This window comes from Leucoraja erinacea, chromosome 2, assembly GCF_028641065.1.
Source record: "Leucoraja erinacea ecotype New England chromosome 2, Leri_hhj_1, whole genome shotgun sequence".
In the NCBI taxonomy this organism is placed as follows: domain Eukaryota; kingdom Metazoa; phylum Chordata; class Chondrichthyes; order Rajiformes; family Rajidae; genus Leucoraja; species Leucoraja erinaceus.
Window position 1 is genome coordinate 38,290,193 of NC_073378.1, and position 18,477 is coordinate 38,308,669.

The following is an 18,477-nucleotide window of genomic DNA, read 5'->3' on the forward strand; positions in this document are numbered from 1 at the left end:
CTCCACTACCGATGTTAAACTAACTGGTCTGTAATTCCCCATTTTCTCTCTCCCTCCCTTCTTAAAAAGTGGGGTTACGTTTGCTACCCGCCAATCTTCAGGAACTACTCCAGAATCTAAAGAGTTTTGAAAGATTATTACTAATGCATCCACTATTTCTGGAGCTAATTCCTTAAGTACTCTGGGATGCAGCCTATCTGGCCCTGGGGATTTATCGGCCTTTAATCCATTCAATTTACCCAACACCACTTCCCGGCTAACCTGGATTTCACTCAATTCCTCCAACTCCATTGACCCGCGGTCCCCTGCTATTTCTGGCAAATTATTTATGTCTTCCTTAGTGAAGACGGAACCAAAGTAGTTATTCAATTGGTCCGCCATATCCTTGTTCCCCATGATCAACTCACCTGTTTCTGACTGCAAGGGACCTACATTTGTTTTAACTAATCTCTTTCTTTTCACATATCTATAAAAACTTTTGCAGTCAGTTTTTATGTTCCTTGCCAGTTTTCTTTCATAATCTATTTTTCCTTTCCTAATTAAGCCCTTTGTCCTCCTCTGCTGGTCTTTGAATTTCTCCCAGTCCTCCGGTATGCTGCTTTTTCTGGCTAATTTGTACGCATCATCCTTCGCTTTGATACTATCCCTGATTTCCCTTGTTATCCATGGATGTACTACCTTCCCTGATTTATTCTTTTGCCAAAATGGGATGAACAATTTTTGTAGTTAATCCATGCAGTCTTTAAATGTCTTCCATTGCATATCCACCGTCAACCCTTTTAGAATTAATTGCCAGTCAATCTTGGCCAATTCACGTCTCATACCCTCCTATATCTCTCGGTTCCCTTATCTCTAACCAGTCTGAAGAAGGGCCTTGACCCGAAACGTCACCTATTCCTTCGCTCCAGAGATGCTGCTTGTCCCGCTGAGTTACTCCAACTTTTTGTGTCCATCTTCGGTTTAAACCAGCATCTGCAGTTCCTTCCTACACTTAATATCTTCTTCAATGCAAGGCATATATCTGGGCAGGAAGGAGATTTCACCATGGTACCCACAGGTTCATTTTTTAAATTAAAATTTTGAAATATTTCTGTCATAGCCCCGGCTATTTCTACACTAACTTCCCTCAATGTCCTAGGGAATATCCTGTCAGGACCTGGAGACTTATCCACTTTTATATTTTTCAAAAGTGTCAGTACTTCTTTTACTTTGAACCTCATAGTATCCATAGCTACTCTACTAGTTTCCCTTACCTCACATAATTCAATATCCTTCTCCTTGGTGAATACCGAAGAAAAAAAATTGTTAAATATCTCCCCCATCTCTATTGGCTCTGCAGATAGCTGTCCACTCTGTCTCTCCAATGGACCAATTTTATCCCTCGTTATCCTTTTGCTATTAATATAGCTGTAGAAACCCATTGGATTTACTTCCACCTTACTTGCCAAAGCAACCTCATATCTTCTTTTAGCTTTTCTAATTTCTTTAAGATTCTTTTTTTTTTCCTTATACTCCTCAAGCACCTCATTTACTTCATGCTGCCTATAATTATTGTAGATCTCCCTCTTTTTCCGAACAAGATGTCCAATTTCCCTTGAAAACCAGGGCTCTTTCCAATTTTCACTGTTTCCTTTCAACCGAAAAGGAACATAAAGATTCTGCACTCTTAAAATTTCCCCTTTAAAAATTAATGTGTGACATTTTATCCATACACAGGCTGTACACAAATGTAGGATCAAATCCCAAGACCCTCAACAGGAGCATTATAAAGGTCCACAAGAGCAGGACAAAAATTAAATATAACACTCAATCACATAAAGGAAACGTTCGATGCACTGAGCAAATGCATTATCGTGCATGTTATCATTCTAGTCCCTTGTGCATTTGACATTTTAATTCTCAGGCATGCCTTCACTATCAACCCTCTAAACTTTAAAGTTTATCAACTCTATAGTTCTTTTAAAACATAGAAAATAGGTGCATTCGGCCATTCGAATCAGCACCGCCATTCAATATGACCATGGCTGATCATCTAAAATCAGTACCCCGTTCCTGCTTTTGCCCCATATCCCTTGATTCCTTTAGCCCTAAAAACATTATTGCCCACATGAAACAGTGCAGGCAGCATATTGTAAGTACACTCACAATAAAATTACATCTTCCCCAAAAATGATAACTATGATTTGAGAACCATTTTGTCGAAGTGCAGTGCCTTTTGGCTGAAGGCTTTCCATCTGCCGGAACTACAGTGTCCTAAACTCCCGCTGTCCATACGTGATTCGAACATATCAATGAATTTCTCCAAGTATCTGCTGCACTGTATGGCTGACAACTTAATTCTAAGGGGGTTTCTTAGTTTGGCTTAGGTTAGTTTAGACATACGCCCACCAGCAATCCCCATACACTAGAACTATCCTACACACTAGGGACAATATACCATTTTTACCAATGCCAATTAACCTTCAAACCTGTACGTCTTTGGAGTGTGGGAGGAAACCAACACAGGTCATGGGGAGAACGTACAAATTCTGTACAGACATCACCCGTAGTCAGGATCGTACCTGGGTCTCTGGCGCAGTAAAGCAGCCGCTCGACCACTGTGCCATTGTGCTGCCAGCAATGAACATAATTGAAAGGAAAAATCTCACACTTAAGGGCCTGTCCCGTCATTTGCGCTTCATTTACGCGTCACAGCGCACGACACGAGTCGTGACGCGCACATGATGCGCACATGGCGTGCATTATGCGAGCATGGCGTGTGGTGACATAGGCAGTGACGCGCGGTCGCGCACGGCGCCCCAGGATTGGGGATTCACAAAATCTTCGCGCGCAACCTGTGTGACGCACAAATGACGCCCAAGTGGGACAGGCCCTTTAGTCCTTTAAACTGGCATTAACTGGTCTTTTTATCCTGGGCCGCCTCCATTGTCAGAGTGAGGCTAAAAGCAAATTGGAGAATCAGCACCTCATATTTTAATTGAGCAGCTTAGAAACTAGCGGTATGAATATTGATTTCTCTAATTTGAAGTAACCCTTGCTTTCCCTCTCTCTCTCCGTACCTCCCCCAGCTTAGTCGTCGTACTAGTTTTACTGTCGTTCTGTTGAGTTTCATTGTCTACATAACTCGCTTTCACCTAGCCCACAGCTAACGATGGGATCGCAGCATTTTGTGTTCCAACTATGAATAAGGAATATGTTTACAGACCAGCTGGCCGTAATCTTGACCAGTATTTTGCTCGTATATAAGACTGAGGGACACGCTACACTCTCTGCCCAATGTGAGCCATCAGTGAATGGCCTGGCTGGAAGAAATCATATTCTATTAGTTATTCCCACAACCCTTACACCCATTGCTCATCTCATAAAGTCTTAGAGTGGAAACAGGCCCTTCAGCCCAACTTGCCCACACCGACCAACATGTCACATCTACACTAGTCCCACCTGCCTGCATTTGGCCCATATCCCTCTAAACCTGTCCTATCCATGTACTTGTCTATATGTTTCTTAAACCATCTCCTCCAGCAGCTCATTCCATACATCTATCACCCTTTGCGTGAATAAGTTACCCCTCACGTTCCTATTAAATCGTCCCTCCCTCACCTTGAACCTATCCCCTACTCTGGGCACGAGACTCTATGCGTCTACCTATCTATTCATCTCATGATTTGTACGCCTCTGCAAGATCTCCCTTTTCACTGCTCCATCATTGCCAAGTCTCCAAATGTCAGCCTCCATTGCCTTTAGTGTTCCTTTCCTGACCCCCTCTACGCTGCTTCAAGGGAATGCATAGGCTACCTTTATATTTCTTTCTAGTAACCTTTCCAGAGCCAGAGGGAGCCCTCACCAGTGAATGCATTCCTCACAGGTTAACGCTGACAACTCAGTGTGGTGTCTGCCTTCACCACAAGTGCTACAAGACCCAAATGCTGCATCTCCCTCCCCATACTTGTTCACCTCTCTTTGTTTTTAAGGCATCTACAGAGTGATGCGGCGTGGAAACAGGCCCTTCAGCCCAACTTACCCACGCCGACCAACATGCTCCATCTACACGTTCCACTTGCCTGCATTTGACCCATATCCCTCCAAGCTTGTCCTTGTCCAAATGTTTTTAACACCTTAAAACTTCTTAAAACTCACTTCTCGCTCATCCACACACACCCTCTGGCTCAATTTCCATTTCTACCCCATTTTGCTCCTGTTAAATACATTCCATGTCCTACATTGTTAAATGGTGCTTTTTAAATAAAAAATGTTACTAATAAAACATACAACTATAATAATACAACTTTTTCCCAGTAAATCTTCCCCGACTTACAGATAAAATAATGGCACGCAACTGTTTCTGGGCCAAGATATTCGCTATTTCCTGTGGAGAAAAGAAAAACAATCAAGGTAAGATTTCAGTTACAGATCTTTAATACAATCTAACAAGAAATTAATACCTTAAATAGAAAAATTCTCCTCAATGCATTTCGTGTTCCAAATTTGAATGAACAGTATTTCACCAAACAAGATAAATAAACGGGTTTATTTTCATTGATTTGTACTTGTACAGCTTTTGTGAAGAAAATATCCAACTCCAGTGTTGAAACTCACAACACTTTCTCATCAAACGTTGTTGAATAGCAAGTAGACAGCTTCAGCATTCATTATCAAGCAACCTCACTAAGACTTGCCAATCATGGCAAGATGAATGGATTTTTATTCCATCCAAGAGGAATGCTGGATGGAGGGAGAGTTCCCATCTATGTTTTGGCCAAGTGTGTGGGTATCCATGAGGGATTCAGCATGAAACAATTACCGTGACTTCAGAGCAAGTTAGATAAAATGAAAGCTGCTTTCAAAGTAGCAGGCATGCAGGCATATGCCGATATCTCAATTTCAAGCTTAAAATCCAGAACAAAATAAAAATAAAGGAAATGCCGGAACAATAAGCAGGCCAGGTAACATAGATGGAGAGAGAAATAGAGTTATGGTTTCAAGTGTGTTGTAAGGAATTGTAGATGCTGGATTATACCGAAGTTAGAGTAACTGGGTGGGTCAGGCAGCGTCTCTGGAGAAAAAGAAGTGATGTTTCAGGTCAGAACCCTTTTGAAGAAGGGTATCCAACATTTCACGTCTTGGAACTTTGATGAATGTCTTGAGTCTACATTATTAACTGTTTTCCTTTTCATTGATACTGTAGACCTGCTGAGTATTTCCAGCATCTCCTACTTTTATTTTGTGCTGCCAGCATCTGTGGATCTGTGGATTTTTTTGAATTTTACCAAAAGAGTTTAACTCCTAACTAAAGTTTTGGTCTCCAAATTTGAGGAAGGACATTCTTGCTATTGAGGGAGTGCAGCGTAGGTTCACGAGGTAAATTCCCAGGATGTCATATGTTGAAAGAATGGAGCGACTGGGCTTGTATACACTGGAATTTAGAAGGAGAGAATTTAGAAACATATAAGATTATTAAGGGTTTGGACACGCTAGAGGCAGGAAACATGTTCCCCATGTTGAGGGAAACCAGAACCAGGGGCCACAGTTTAAGAATAAGGGGTAGGCCATTTAGAACAGAGATGAGGAAAACCTTTTTCACCCAGAGAGTTGTGAATCTGTGGAATTCTCTGCCTCAGAAGACTGTGGAGGCCAATTCTCTGGATGCTTTCATGAGAAAGTTAGACAGAGCTCTTATAGATAGTGGAGTCAAGGGATATGGCGAGAAGGCATGTACTGATTGTAGATGATCAGCCATGGCAGTGGCGATGCTGGCTCGAAGGGCCGAATGGCGTACTCCTGCACCTATTGTCTATTGTTTATATTGTCTAAAGTAATCCGTAGAGCCTCTTCAGCAAGGAACAGAAAGCTAAAGCCCAAGAGTGTCTCATGTGTGTGATGATCTACAACGCTGAACTATATCCTGCACTCTGTATCTTCCTCTTTGTTCTGTCGATGTATTTGAGTTTGACTTGATTGTATTTATGCATGGTGTATCTGATCTATTTGGATAGCACACAAAACAAAGTTTGTCACTGTACACATGACAATACTAAAGCTAAATCTGTTCTTCCCATTTATAATAACTGTAGCCTGATCAATTGTTTCCTTCCCTGTCCCATGACAAATCTCTTCATTATCAATGCTATTGTCATTCCATCCTGTCCTCCACCCCATCACTGATGTTCACTTTTCTTATTCCTTTTGAACTTTCTTGGCAAATTAAACTCTGCTTGCCTTTAACTTTACTCTCTGTAGATGAAAGATCACTAATCTGAAACGCTAATGCTTTCTCCAGAGATTCTGCCTCTTTCCAGTCGTTTGGTAGAGGCGTGAATAAACGGGTTACTTTATTCATGCACAATAGGTTCGTTATACATGCACGTTGGTCCTCTAACAAAAAGTTGTTGTTGCTGCTGCTGCGAGGCTGTTGCCTCGTGGGCTCGAGCTCAGCCCCTGCTGAGGTGGAAGGACTCTCACCCAAAGAGAGAAGAGAGCTGGTCAGCTGGAAGTCAGAGAGAGGGTTGTCCCAGGGTTCGTTATATATACCAGGACACACCCAGATCCTCCCTGCCATTACCCAGTCACGTGATCCTACCCCCGACTGCTGAGGGTTTGTGCGCAGCTAGTGGCCCAACCACCGATGCCGCTACAGGACCCCCCCCCGAACCGGAGGCAGGAAACGAGCAGGCTGACAAAACGCGGCAGCCTGACTCGTAAACAGAGCAGACCGTGAGGGCAGACATCGAAAAGGGATGGAGCGTGCTCACTTCTAATGGAAGGTTCACAAGCATGGTCGAGGGCAGCTCCTGCTGTGGGTCGGGACGGTGGGGCCCGCGGGCGCAGTCGACGCTCCGGCGGTGGGCAATCCCGAGGTATGCCGAGGGGTGCAAGGAGACCAACGCAAAAGCCGCAGGACGGACGAGGTACAGACCAGACGCGGCGAACCAGCAGGGGATCGTGTCCTGAGAAAGACGTCGGCAACAAAGCAAATACAACAACAAAGAAATAACAAGAAACTAATAGCACTATTAAGCTAGGTGATTACAGTGTACAGTGGGGGGGGGAAACAAACTACAGTGAGCAAATAGCAAAGATACAGCAAAGTCCAAAGTGGTCGAATGCCGAAAGTTCTATGGTTCGAACTGTCCAAATAAATGTACTATGAGATGAAGCTGTGCTTGGAAGATGGCGTGGCCATCGCAAGATGCCGCGGCCGGTTCCAGTCGCTGTCATGGTAGCTCCGCGTTTTTTTAACTTGTATGTTCATTTAAAATTCATTTCTAAGTACTAACACAGTAGCACTAACAACGTACGGCCGGAAAACTCTCGTAAAACTAAACTTTAGCGTAACCGAAGACTTTTTAAACACTGTACTCACTGATCTAGCGTGGCCGGCAGAGATCATAAGATCGAACCACGGCAATAACAATGGGAGCGCAGCTCCGAGAAAAAGCCGGAGAAAACATCGAGGTAAACGGGACTGGATTCGGAATAGGCTGAGAGCCCAAGTCTTCCGTCCAACTCTGCCCAGCATCCTTCTGGCGAACGTCCAGTTCGTGGAGAACAAGCTGTATGACCTCAGGGCGAGGATCAGATTCCAGCGGGACATAAGAGACTGCAACTTCTTCTGTCTGACCAAGGCATGGCTGAATCTGCCCAACCGAGTCCTTCACTGTTTTCCGTATGGACAGAACGGAAGAATCCGGAAAATCCAAGAGTGGAGGAGTTTGCTTCATAACCAACTGGTGCAACCCTGGGAATATTAAAACGCTTTCTCGTTCATGCTCACCAGACCTGGAGTGTCTGACTATCTCATGCTGTCCATTCTCTAAGATGGCGGACTGCGGGGGTGATGCGCCGTTGTGTATGGCTGCTCCTCCTGCAGTCCGTCCTTTCTCCCTTTTTATTTTTATTTTTAGTCCTGTCCGTGGGAACTTTTAATTGAAAGTTTCTTTTATGTGGTGGGGGGGGGGGGGGGGGGGGGAAGGGGGAAACTGTTTTAATCCCAGTCCTACCTGGTCGGAGATGCGGTTTTCTTCCGAACCGCTTCTTCGTCCTCTCTGTGCGGCCTACCATCGAGCTGGAGCAGCGATGGAGCGACAATTTCCTGCCGGGATTACAGCTTCGCCGGCGGTGCAGATGCTGGGACACCAACACCAATACGGAGCGGGCGATTGCTTACCGGGTCGCCTTCGGGTAAGCTCCGGGGCACTGGGAACGCCGACTGCAACATCGCTGAGCTGCGGCTGCAGAGCGTCCAGCCGCGGGCGGGCGGCACTGGATTTCAACACCGCGGGGCCTGGTGTCCGAGTTCGCCAGTGTCAGAGGTCCGGCCAGCGCGGCCTGAGAACTTTGGACATTGCAGTCTTCAGGGAGGAAGCGGCCGCTTCAGTCCAGGCCGCTGAAGAATGTTCACCCGACGCCGATGGTCCAGCTTCGCGGCAGAGGGCCTGAGAACATCGAGTTGGCTGAGGAGGCCACATATAGACCCCGACCTCGGGTGGACTATGAGGGGGAGAACTGGATATTTTTAGTGCCTTCCCTCACAGTGAATTCTGCTGTGGGGGGACGTTTCATGTTGATTTCTATAGTGTACTGTTCTGTGTCTTTTTTTCTTTTTTTTTCTCTTTTTTGTTTTGTATGGATATATTGCCATTTGATCTGTTCAATTAATTTAATCAATCTCTGTAAAGCACTTTGGTTCAAATACTGGTTTTGTTGAAAAGTGCTGTATAAATAAAGATTATTATTATTATTATTATTATTATTATTCCCGGGAGTTCAGCTCAGTGATCATTACAGCCGTCTACATTCTACCGCATGCGGACACCGACGTGGCACTATATGCCCTACACGATGTGTTATGTCGACATCAAAACAAGAACCCGGATGCGGCTATGGTGGTGGCTGGAGATTTTAATAAGGCAAATCTCAAAAAGGTGATTCCTAACATCTGCCAACACATGACCAGGTGGGAAAGAGCTTTGGACCACTGCTACATGCCGTTCAGGAAAGGCCGTTTCGCTCCCTCCTTTTGGAAAATCTGACCTGCTGCCGGAGTATAAACAACGGATAGTTCGGGAAGCGGTAGAGACGAGGGACATAAAGCGGTGGTCTGACCAGTCAGAGGCCATGCTGCAAGATGCACTGACAGGTGTCGACTGGAATATGTTCCAAGCAAGTTCCAGAGACGTCAGTGAGTTCGCGGAAGCGGTCACGGACTTCATTGCAACAATAGCCGATAACATCGTCCCCACGGTAAGGGTTAGTATATTTCATAATCAAAAACCTTGGGTGGACAGGTCCGTTCGCGTTGCCTTGATTGCTCGCACCGCTGCCTACAACTCCGGCCTGGCATCCGGAAATATGGACAACTACAAGGTAGAGTCCTAGCGACTGCGGAGGGCGGTGAAGGACCCAAAAAGGAGGTGCAGGGACAGGATGGAGTAGCAGATGGAGCAGCAGGACACCAGCCATCTTTGGCAGGGGCTACGGACTATAACTAACTACCGGAGCAACCCACCCTCAACTGGAAGTGCCGGCACCTCCCTAGCTGATGACCTGAATTCCTTCTATGCACGATTCGAGACGGGCAACATCACCCCTAGCTTGCCAGCTACCAACATCACCGCCAGCACGATAGCTACCGAGGCTGGAGGGAGGTCCACCACTGGGGATGTGCACACATTCTCGGTGTCCGAGCACGACGTGAGGAGGGCTCTGACGCGTGTGAACACGAGGAAAGCTGTAGACCCAGATGGTATATCTGGGCGAGTACTAAAGTCTTGTGCTACTCATGTAGCTACAGTGCTCACCACAATATTCCACCTCTCCTGCTTCAATAGATCCACAATTGTACCAATGCCAAAGAATGCCTCTCCAGCCTGTCTGAATGACTACTGACCGGTCATGAAATGCTTCGAGAGGCTGATCACGAACCACATCTGCGCCTTCCTCCCTCGCAACATGGACCCGCTGCAGTTCGCATACTGTCCAATCAGATCCACGGACGATGCGATCTCCCAGGTTCTGCACAACGCACTCTCTCACCTTGACAGCCAGAAGGGAGGCCATGTGAGGATGCTGTTCATTAACTTCAGTTCAGCTTTCAATACGATAGTCCCCAAAAGACTTGCTGAGAAGCTGCTGAAACTGGGGCTTAACACTCCCCTGTGTGCCTGGGTCCTGGACTTTCACACCGCCAGGGGGCATGTGGTCAAGATGGGGGGACATACATCCAACCCCCTCACCCTGAACACAGGATCCCCTCAGGGTTGCGTCCTCAGCCCCCTACTGTACTCCCTGTACACACATGACTATGTGGCCAGGTTCAGCTCCAACTCCATCATCAAGTTTGCTGATGACACTGTGGTGGTGGGCCTGATCTCAGATAACGATGAGAAGGCCTACCAGGAGGAGGTGGCTGATCTGGCACTCTGGTGCCAGGACAACAGCCTCCTCTTGAATGTCACGAAAACTAAGGAGCTGATTGTGGACTGATTGTATACGCCACTGGAGATAAATGGGACTGCTGTGGATAGGGTGAGCTCAGGGTCGGCCTTAGGAGGTGCGGAGCCCAATTGGGAACCATTTGGCTGAGCCCCAGGTTCCCATCTAAGGTCCGTAGAATCATAGAAATACAAATAGTCTATTATAGACTTTATATCTCTATGGTAGAATTGAAAGTAATCAAAATGTGTGCTGCGAGTTAATGGACCAAACAGCTCGAAGTTACATTTTAATATAAAATTGCATACATGCAAGCCTAGAAGGAACAAACAAAATGTGTAGATCACCTCTGAAAAGTACATAGTTACAATACCACTTGTTTTAGTGACTGTGAAATGAAAATATATATATAAATAATTAACTAGATCCTGGAAAACCGATAACTATTGGCAAAAAAGAAGTCCAGGCATGAAGTTTTGGGCTTCAGCCCTATCCTACACTTTGGGCTTCTACCCCTGGAGGCGTGGGAGCGCTGCCCCGGGACCGTGAGGGAACGACCCACTTCCCCCTCTCCCCCTTCTCCATTCCCCCTCACACTCCCCTCCCCGTTTACCCCTTTCTTCCCCCTCCACTCCTCTACTCTCTCTCCACCCCTCTCCCCCCTCCCCCCAGGGTAGATCTACCTGAGCCAATAGACAATAGTAATAGGTGCAAGAGTAGGCCATTCAGCCCTTCGAGCCAGCACCGCCGTTCAATGTGATCATGGCTGATCATCCCCAATCAGTACCCCGTTCCTGCCTTCTCCCCATATTCCCTGACTCTGCTATTTTTAAGACCCTATTCAGCTCTCTCTTGAAAGCATCCAGAGAACCTGCCTCCACCGCCCTCTGAGGCAGAGAATTCCACAGACCGAGAGTAGATTACTCTAGCGCGGGACCCCCTTAGGCGCGGGGCCCAATTGGGAGCAATTGGTCCTATCGGCTTAAGGCTGGCCCTGGGTGAGCTGCTTTAAATACCTTTAAATATCACAGAGGACCTGACATAGACATCACACGCTGCCGCACTGGTGAGTAAAGCAAGGCAGCGCCTTTACCGCCTCAGACAGCTGAGGAAATTCAGAGTCTCTCTGAGGATCCTTCGGTGCTTCTACTCTGGGGCTGTAGAAAGCATTTTGTCCGGCAACATCACAATCTGGTTTGGGAACAGCTCTGCCCAGGACAAGAAGGCTCTGCAAAGAGTGTAGTGCGTTCGGCCGAACCCACTATGGGAACTACATTGGCCCCCCCCCCCCCCCCCCCCCTGCAGGACCTATACATCAGGAGGTGCAGATCCAGAGCCAGCAACATTTTGCGGGACCCCTACCACCCCAGCAACGGACTGTTCCAGCTGCTACGGTCAGGCAAATGTCATGCTGTGAAAACAGAAAGGATGAGACGCAGTTTCTTCACACAGGCCATCAGGACTGTAAACTCTTATATCACCAGGGACTAACTTACTGTACTAATTTACTGTTGTGTTGTGTCTTCTAAAAAAAAACATGTAAATACTGATTCTGTTCTAATCTGTCCTGTAATTTTTGACTTGTAAAATAAAGTTGACTTGAAACAGGAGGCTGTAGTGACACCATCTGAACAGGGGGTGGCGCTGTTGATGGCGGTTAGGCTGCAGAGAGCGCATCCAGCCGGAAGGTGGCACTGCTGACGGCGCTCAAAGCAGTTCGAGCGTCGCTTCCGGCCGGCCGCGTAGGCCATTTTTGCAGTCGCTGCGGCGGCCATGTGGGAGTAAGCCGCAGTGGCCATTTTGGCGGCCGGCTGAGGCAGCCTTTACTGGCGGCCAACCTAGGCGATCCCGGATTTGTGCAGGGCAGCCGGCATCGACGGGCCTCGCCCCACCGCTGCAGGTAGGCACTCCACCCACCGTAGCCGATGTTGTTGGAGACCGGCTGCGTTGCTGCGCCCCTAGCGGAGACTGGAAGCTGCCGGGAAGTTCGTCGCGGGACAGGTGACACACGAACGGCCGAGGCTCCACCCCGCTGCAGGGCCGACCACAGCCCGACCGGACAGGCAGCCAGCGCCCTGGGATCTTCGGGGTCCGTGCCAGATGAGTAGCAGAAGGACGTCTTCGATCAGCCGCCTCAGGTAGGCACACTCGTTCGGAAGGCTCGGACTTGAGCAGCGGCCGACGAAGTGTCGTGTAGCTGATGGCCGGTGGTCGATGGGCGGCGGTGCCGGTGGTCGATGGGCGGTGGAGCCGGGGGGCTGACGCTGGTGCGAGAGCGACGGCAGCTGTGGCCTCTCAGACCCGGTGGGCAGCAGCTGGTGGGGGAGTGGCAGCAGACACGGCCACTCAGCCCTGGTGGTCGGCTCCGGGCGGGTCATGTGGGAGGGAAAGCTAGGGCCGTGGCTGCTGTGCCGCTGTCTGCTGTAGTGGGCCCGGGCGGGTGACCGAGGCAGCCTGTAATCGGCTAGATCAGGCATAGGTAGGAGTCGAGCGGCTCGACCGTGGCGGTGGGGCCCAAAGACACGCTACTGGCGGGTGGCGAGCAGCCGGGTGCAGCGCAGAGTTGACAGGTGCATCCATAGCGGTAACTACCGTAGAGCTGGGCTGTCGATTGCAGACATCAGGTCACCACGCTAGATGGTCGGCTGCGTGCCTCGGGAAATCCAAAATATCCGTTTTGGAACGTCGGGGTCACCAATGTAGAGGCAGCAAACGTCATCGTGAATAAACGGGTTACTTTATTCAGGCACAATAGGTTTGTTATACATGCACGTTGGTCCTCTAACACAAAGTTATTGTTGCTGCTGCGAGGCTGTTGCCTTGTGGGCTCGAGCTAAGACTCTGCTGGGAAGGACACTCACCCAAAGAGAGAAGAGAGCTGGTCAGTTCGAAGTCAGAGAGAGATAGAGAGGGTTGACCCATGGTTTGTTATATATACCAGGACACACCCCTATACCCCGTGACAACTCCTCCCTGCCATTGCCCAGTCACATGACCCTACCCCCGACTGCTGAGGGTTCATGTAGCTAGTGGCCCAACCACCGGGTGCCGCAACAATTTTATTGTTTTTACTTCAGATTTAGTTTTGCTCTTCTATTAACCACTGGTTGCCGTTAGTTTTAATTTTTGCAACACTCCAATTGAGAATGCTGGAATTATTTATATTTGCTTCCCCTCAGTCACACATTATAACATTGCTACACTTCAAAAACACTCAAACTGCTGCTGGATGCTTTGAGACCTCCCGGGGTTGTGAAAGGTGTTAGTTATGTTTCTCCATCTCACGTTCAGCTTGAGTGCCTCTTGGTTGTGGAGTTGTCTGTATCTGGTTGAGTAGCTGCATCATTCAGGCCGATGAACCTTCCTTTCCTCCCAATTTCACATCTGAATGCTTCCCATCCTGGAGCTCGAGAGTTAAAATGCCAAGAATCAAGCTCCATGTATGGTCACGCTCAGAGGCTCTAGGGTGGCGGGAGATGCATGTGAATATTTCAAGGACCCTCAAAGGCAATTGATAATTTCAATTGGCCCTTGTCCGAACAATGTATTTTCTCCAAACTAGAGATAATTCAAAACCCTGTCACAGAAGGCAGTGGAGGCAAATTCACTGGATGTATTCAAGAGAGAGTTAGATATAGCTGCTAGGGCTAACGGAATCAAGGGATATGGGGAGAAAGGAGGAACAGGGTACTGATTCTGGTTGATCAGCCATGATCTTTTTTTTTTTTAATTTTATTTTTATTAGAAGTACAATAAGTTACAGTAAAACACACCACATATCTTATTACATTTGTTGTACCCCTTCATTTTTTGAGCTTTAAGAGAGATAGAAATAAAAGAAGTAAGGAAAGCTAGAAAGAGTCGTGATAGTGCAGGAAAGTGTTGGGAAAAGAAAGCCCATTAGAAAGAGAGTTAGAGAAGAAAGTTAAGAAATAGACCCTAGAAAAGAAAGAAAAACAATCGCTCTATTATAAAAAAATTCCGCAAAATGGATATACTGTGGTGCGTGGGTCTCGAAAGGAGGCACGAAGTCCAGTGTTTTGAGAAGCACCTTTATTGTATTCCTCCCGGTTGAAGGGATGTGGAGTGGTGAGCCGGTAGTCGGGATATAATGCACCACTCCTGTGCCGAGGGGTTCGGCAGTATGATGGCACGACCCTTAGGAGCCACCACAATACCAACCATATTTTTCACCCCCCGTTACCAGATCCTGGCACCATTTATTTTTTAAATTACTATTGCACCTTATGCTTGTAGTAAGTCCATAAATGCAGACCACGTCTTTTGGAAGTGGTCTGCTTTGCCTGCGAGGAGGAGTCTCATATCTTCCAGGTGTAATGTTTCGAACATGTTTGAAATCCACATTTTTATTGTTGGTGTAGGAGCGTTTTTTTCCAGAATTTGAGTACAGGTGCACAACCTTTTATCCGAAGATCCAAATAACGAAAAGCTCCGAATAGCGGACATTTTTTTCAATCCTTGAAGAAAGGTCCTTGAAGACGTTCACCGAGGGCGGCCCGCAGAGGTGACAGCGGAACTTCCGGTCGGTCCTCGAAGAAAGGGGAACTAAATCCCCATTCATAAAAGAGGTGAGGGTATATTGCGCGGGAGGGTTAATAATTGACAATCTGCTGCTGCCTGCCCGCTCAGTTAAAAAGTTCCCACGGTAGACTCACGATACACAGTGTATCGTGAGTCTTGCATGGGAACGTTTTAACTCAGCGGGCAGGCAACAGCAGATTGTCGCTCCCTTCAGTTTCACCCCACCTACACCCCTCGGCTTCCCGGCCATGTGTGTGACCCCTTCCCTCCCCTCTCCAGTTCCCCGCCCATTGCACCGGCGTGGGGGCTTTGCACTGTCTTCACGTCAGCATACAATGCCAGTCACCGGAGACGTCAGGACCAACGGGACACCGACCCCCAGGCCCACTACAATCACGGAGATCCCAGAGACGCACAGCCAGCAGCAGCCCAGCCCCATTCCAACTCCAGAGGAACACGCTTCCCGTAGGGACAGAAGCTGATGGTGTGCAAGGTACGTCTTGTTCTTGGGGTTGCAGATGAGGGGGCGCAGCTCGGGCTGTGATGTCTCCGGCCACCCCCCTGTACAGGAGCTGAGACTGGGAACTGTACCTCCCTTGCCCCCTCCCTCTGCAACTGCAAACAACCCCACTCTCCTGCTCACCTGCAAGGGCGGTACAGTTCCCAGTCTTAGCTCCTGTACAGGGGGGTGGCTGAAGACGTCAGGACCACCAGAAGCCGCTCCCCGATGGGCCGCTACGGCGACAAGTGGCAGTTCGCCCACAGTGGTGAATCTCTGGAATTTTACTTCGGAATCACGTGAGTGACTACGTGAAGAACCCGCTAGGACGCATGCGTGTCATATCCCTACACGCATTGCAACGAGTCACAGCAGGGGGTTCCCCTTAGCGGCAGAATTTGAAAGGGGAACAGCAGGTAAGGAGACTCTGTGTTCTTTCCACTTACTTTACAGGTGGAGGCATGGACAGATCCACGAAGGCTGCGAAAAAGCTGGCGGGGGAGAACCGCGGAGTTGCGGGCAGCCAGCAGCAGCAGCCAACGGCACGCCAATCTCCCGTAAAGGGAACAGCTGTGCCCGACTTCGCTCCCGCACCGTCCACGGCCGGGCGGTAGAGCGAAATAAAAAACTAACAGAGTCGTTGACTCCGATGAGTCCGACTTTGAACAGCCGCGAGCAGCCAGTGCCCGTGAGCTTTGGGGCCGGTTGGAGCGGCTTCAGGAGCAGCCACGAGCGGCCAGTGCCCATGAGCATTGGAGCCGGTTGGAGCGGCTTGAGGAACAGGAGCAGCCGCGAGTGGCCAGTGCCCGAGAGCATTGGAGCCGGTTGGAGCGGCTGCTGGAGGAAATACTCCAAGTGGCAGGCTCCGGGAGATGGAGACTAGTCACAGTGGGCAGCTAGTAAGTCCTACAGCAGTACCTCTTGGGCTGCACAGCGTTTCTCCCTCATCAGAGCGGAGTACAGGGGGTCAATTCTGGGCTGACCCTGAAGAGGAGTGTGCAGGACATACTCCTAGTGTGCATGGGGTGCAAGAAAACCTATTGGATATGGTGTCCCAGTTCATTCAACCCAACCAAACTGGCCAAAACCTGGAGCCTAAAATAGCTGCAAGTATCGACTACTTGTAATTCAACCAGCTATAAGGACAGGCATTATTGGACACCACAGCAAGACACTTACCACCAGGGAACTGCAAATCACTGAATGTTCCCAGTGTCAACCCGTGTATTTGGAAACATGTCAGAGCCTCAATCAGAGCCAGGGACTTGAAACTACAGAAAGTTCTGAAAGTCCTAACGGAGGGAATTACGGCTTTCGCCCGCACAATAAACGAAAAAGACATGACACAAGATCACCAGGATGCACTGGCTTTATTTTGCAACTCCCAATACGAGTTAAATAGCATTAGGAAGAGTGCCATCCTCCTGGCGGGGTAACCGGCTTTAGACCCCAAATTTGCAGGCCTGTGCAAACCTGGAACCTCCAAACCACCAATATTACTATTTGGAGGTGACTTATCCAAACAGGTAAAAGAACTTGACGTAGAGGCTTAAACCCTAGGGCTCATTAAAGCAACGTCTAAAAACTACTTTGGCCAGAAATAGCACCCCTACGCACCACCAGTCGGCCAAGACAAACTGGTGAAAGCTCGAAGGCCAGGAACACTCAACATCGGTCTTTTTTAGGCCATGGCCCAGACTGGCCTTCCTGGGAAATGCGCTAACCCTCAACACCGACCCAACTACAGATCCAGCATCAACGTCCACGGAGGAAGCCAAAAAAGTAACAAACCTACCACTAGTAACCATGGAGGTAGGCGGGTCTGGTTCCTTACGAATTAAAGGGAGCATAGAGGTTGGTGGGAGATTACAATTCTATCTGGATGCATGGAATAAGTTAACTACCGACACTTATATTTTAAACAGTATAGGGTTATACCATAGAATTTATACAAAAACATAACCCTCCAGTTCAGCATGTACCGAACCAAATGTTCGTGCTTACAGGCATAGGAAAATCAAAAGCGCATGCTGAACTACAGCGGCTTTATAAAAAAGGAGTAATTGAGAAAACCCAACACGAATCACAGGAATTCATGTCCAAAATCTTTATCATAAACAAGAAAGATGGTGGTTGCCGCATCATCATAGATTTGACTAATTTGAATACTTTCGTACAATATATTCATTTCAAGATGGAAATCTTTGTTACTGCTAAGCAATTCATTTCCAAAGGTTACTACATGGCAAGCATTGATTTTAAAAGATGCTTACTATACAGTACCCATAAGAGGTGACCACAGATGTTATTTAACACAATGGATTATCTGGGGTTCACCATTAACTCAGTTCACATGTCAGTGACTTTGCCGAAAGAAAAGGTTACAGCCTTAATAGAGGCTTGCAGCAAAATCATTGACATCACTAAACCATCCAACAGACTGGTAGCAAGAATAAGTGGCAAAATAGTGGCTGCGTTTCCAGCCACACAATTCGGACCTTTACATTATCGATATTTACAGAGGTCTAAAATACGAGCACTCAAAAAATTTATGGTGGTCATTTTGACAGACCAATGAAGCTACCAACAGAGGCCATAATGGAACTAAAATGGTGGAAAGATAACATTAGGCATTGTTCCAATCCAATCATTATCAGCAACCTGTCTGTGGTACTACAAACTGATGCCAGTGCACTTGGTTGGGGTGCTACCAATTCCATTTCCAGCTGTGGGGGAGATGGAATGCACAGGAGGCATAATTATTACAAACACTGGGCATAAACTACTTGGAAATGTTAAGTGCATTCCATGGCCTTAAGTCATATTGTTCTGGGTTATATCACCAGCATGTTAGACTACAAATTGACAACACCACCGTGGTAGCATATATCAACCATATGGGTGGAAACAAATCAACATCATTTGACAATCTGGCCAACACAATTTGGCAATAGTGTATCCAGAGAGATATTTGGATATCAGCTACCTACTTACTATGTAAACTA

At 47.7% G+C, this 18,477-nt stretch overlaps 1 protein-coding gene across 2 annotated transcripts in view; it reads right to left on the reverse strand.

Moving 5' to 3' along the window:
- elmo1 (engulfment and cell motility 1 (ced-12 homolog, C. elegans)) overlaps positions 1-18,477 on the reverse strand; it is a 293,797-nt gene that overhangs the window by 164,719 nt on the left and 110,601 nt on the right. For both annotated transcript variants that reach the window (XM_055655086.1, XM_055655094.1), the window contains one exon: positions 4,316-4,366. In XM_055655086.1, coding sequence (XP_055511061.1) covers positions 4,316-4,366 — 51 coding nt within the window. The remainder of the gene's footprint in view (positions 1-4,315; positions 4,367-18,477) is intronic.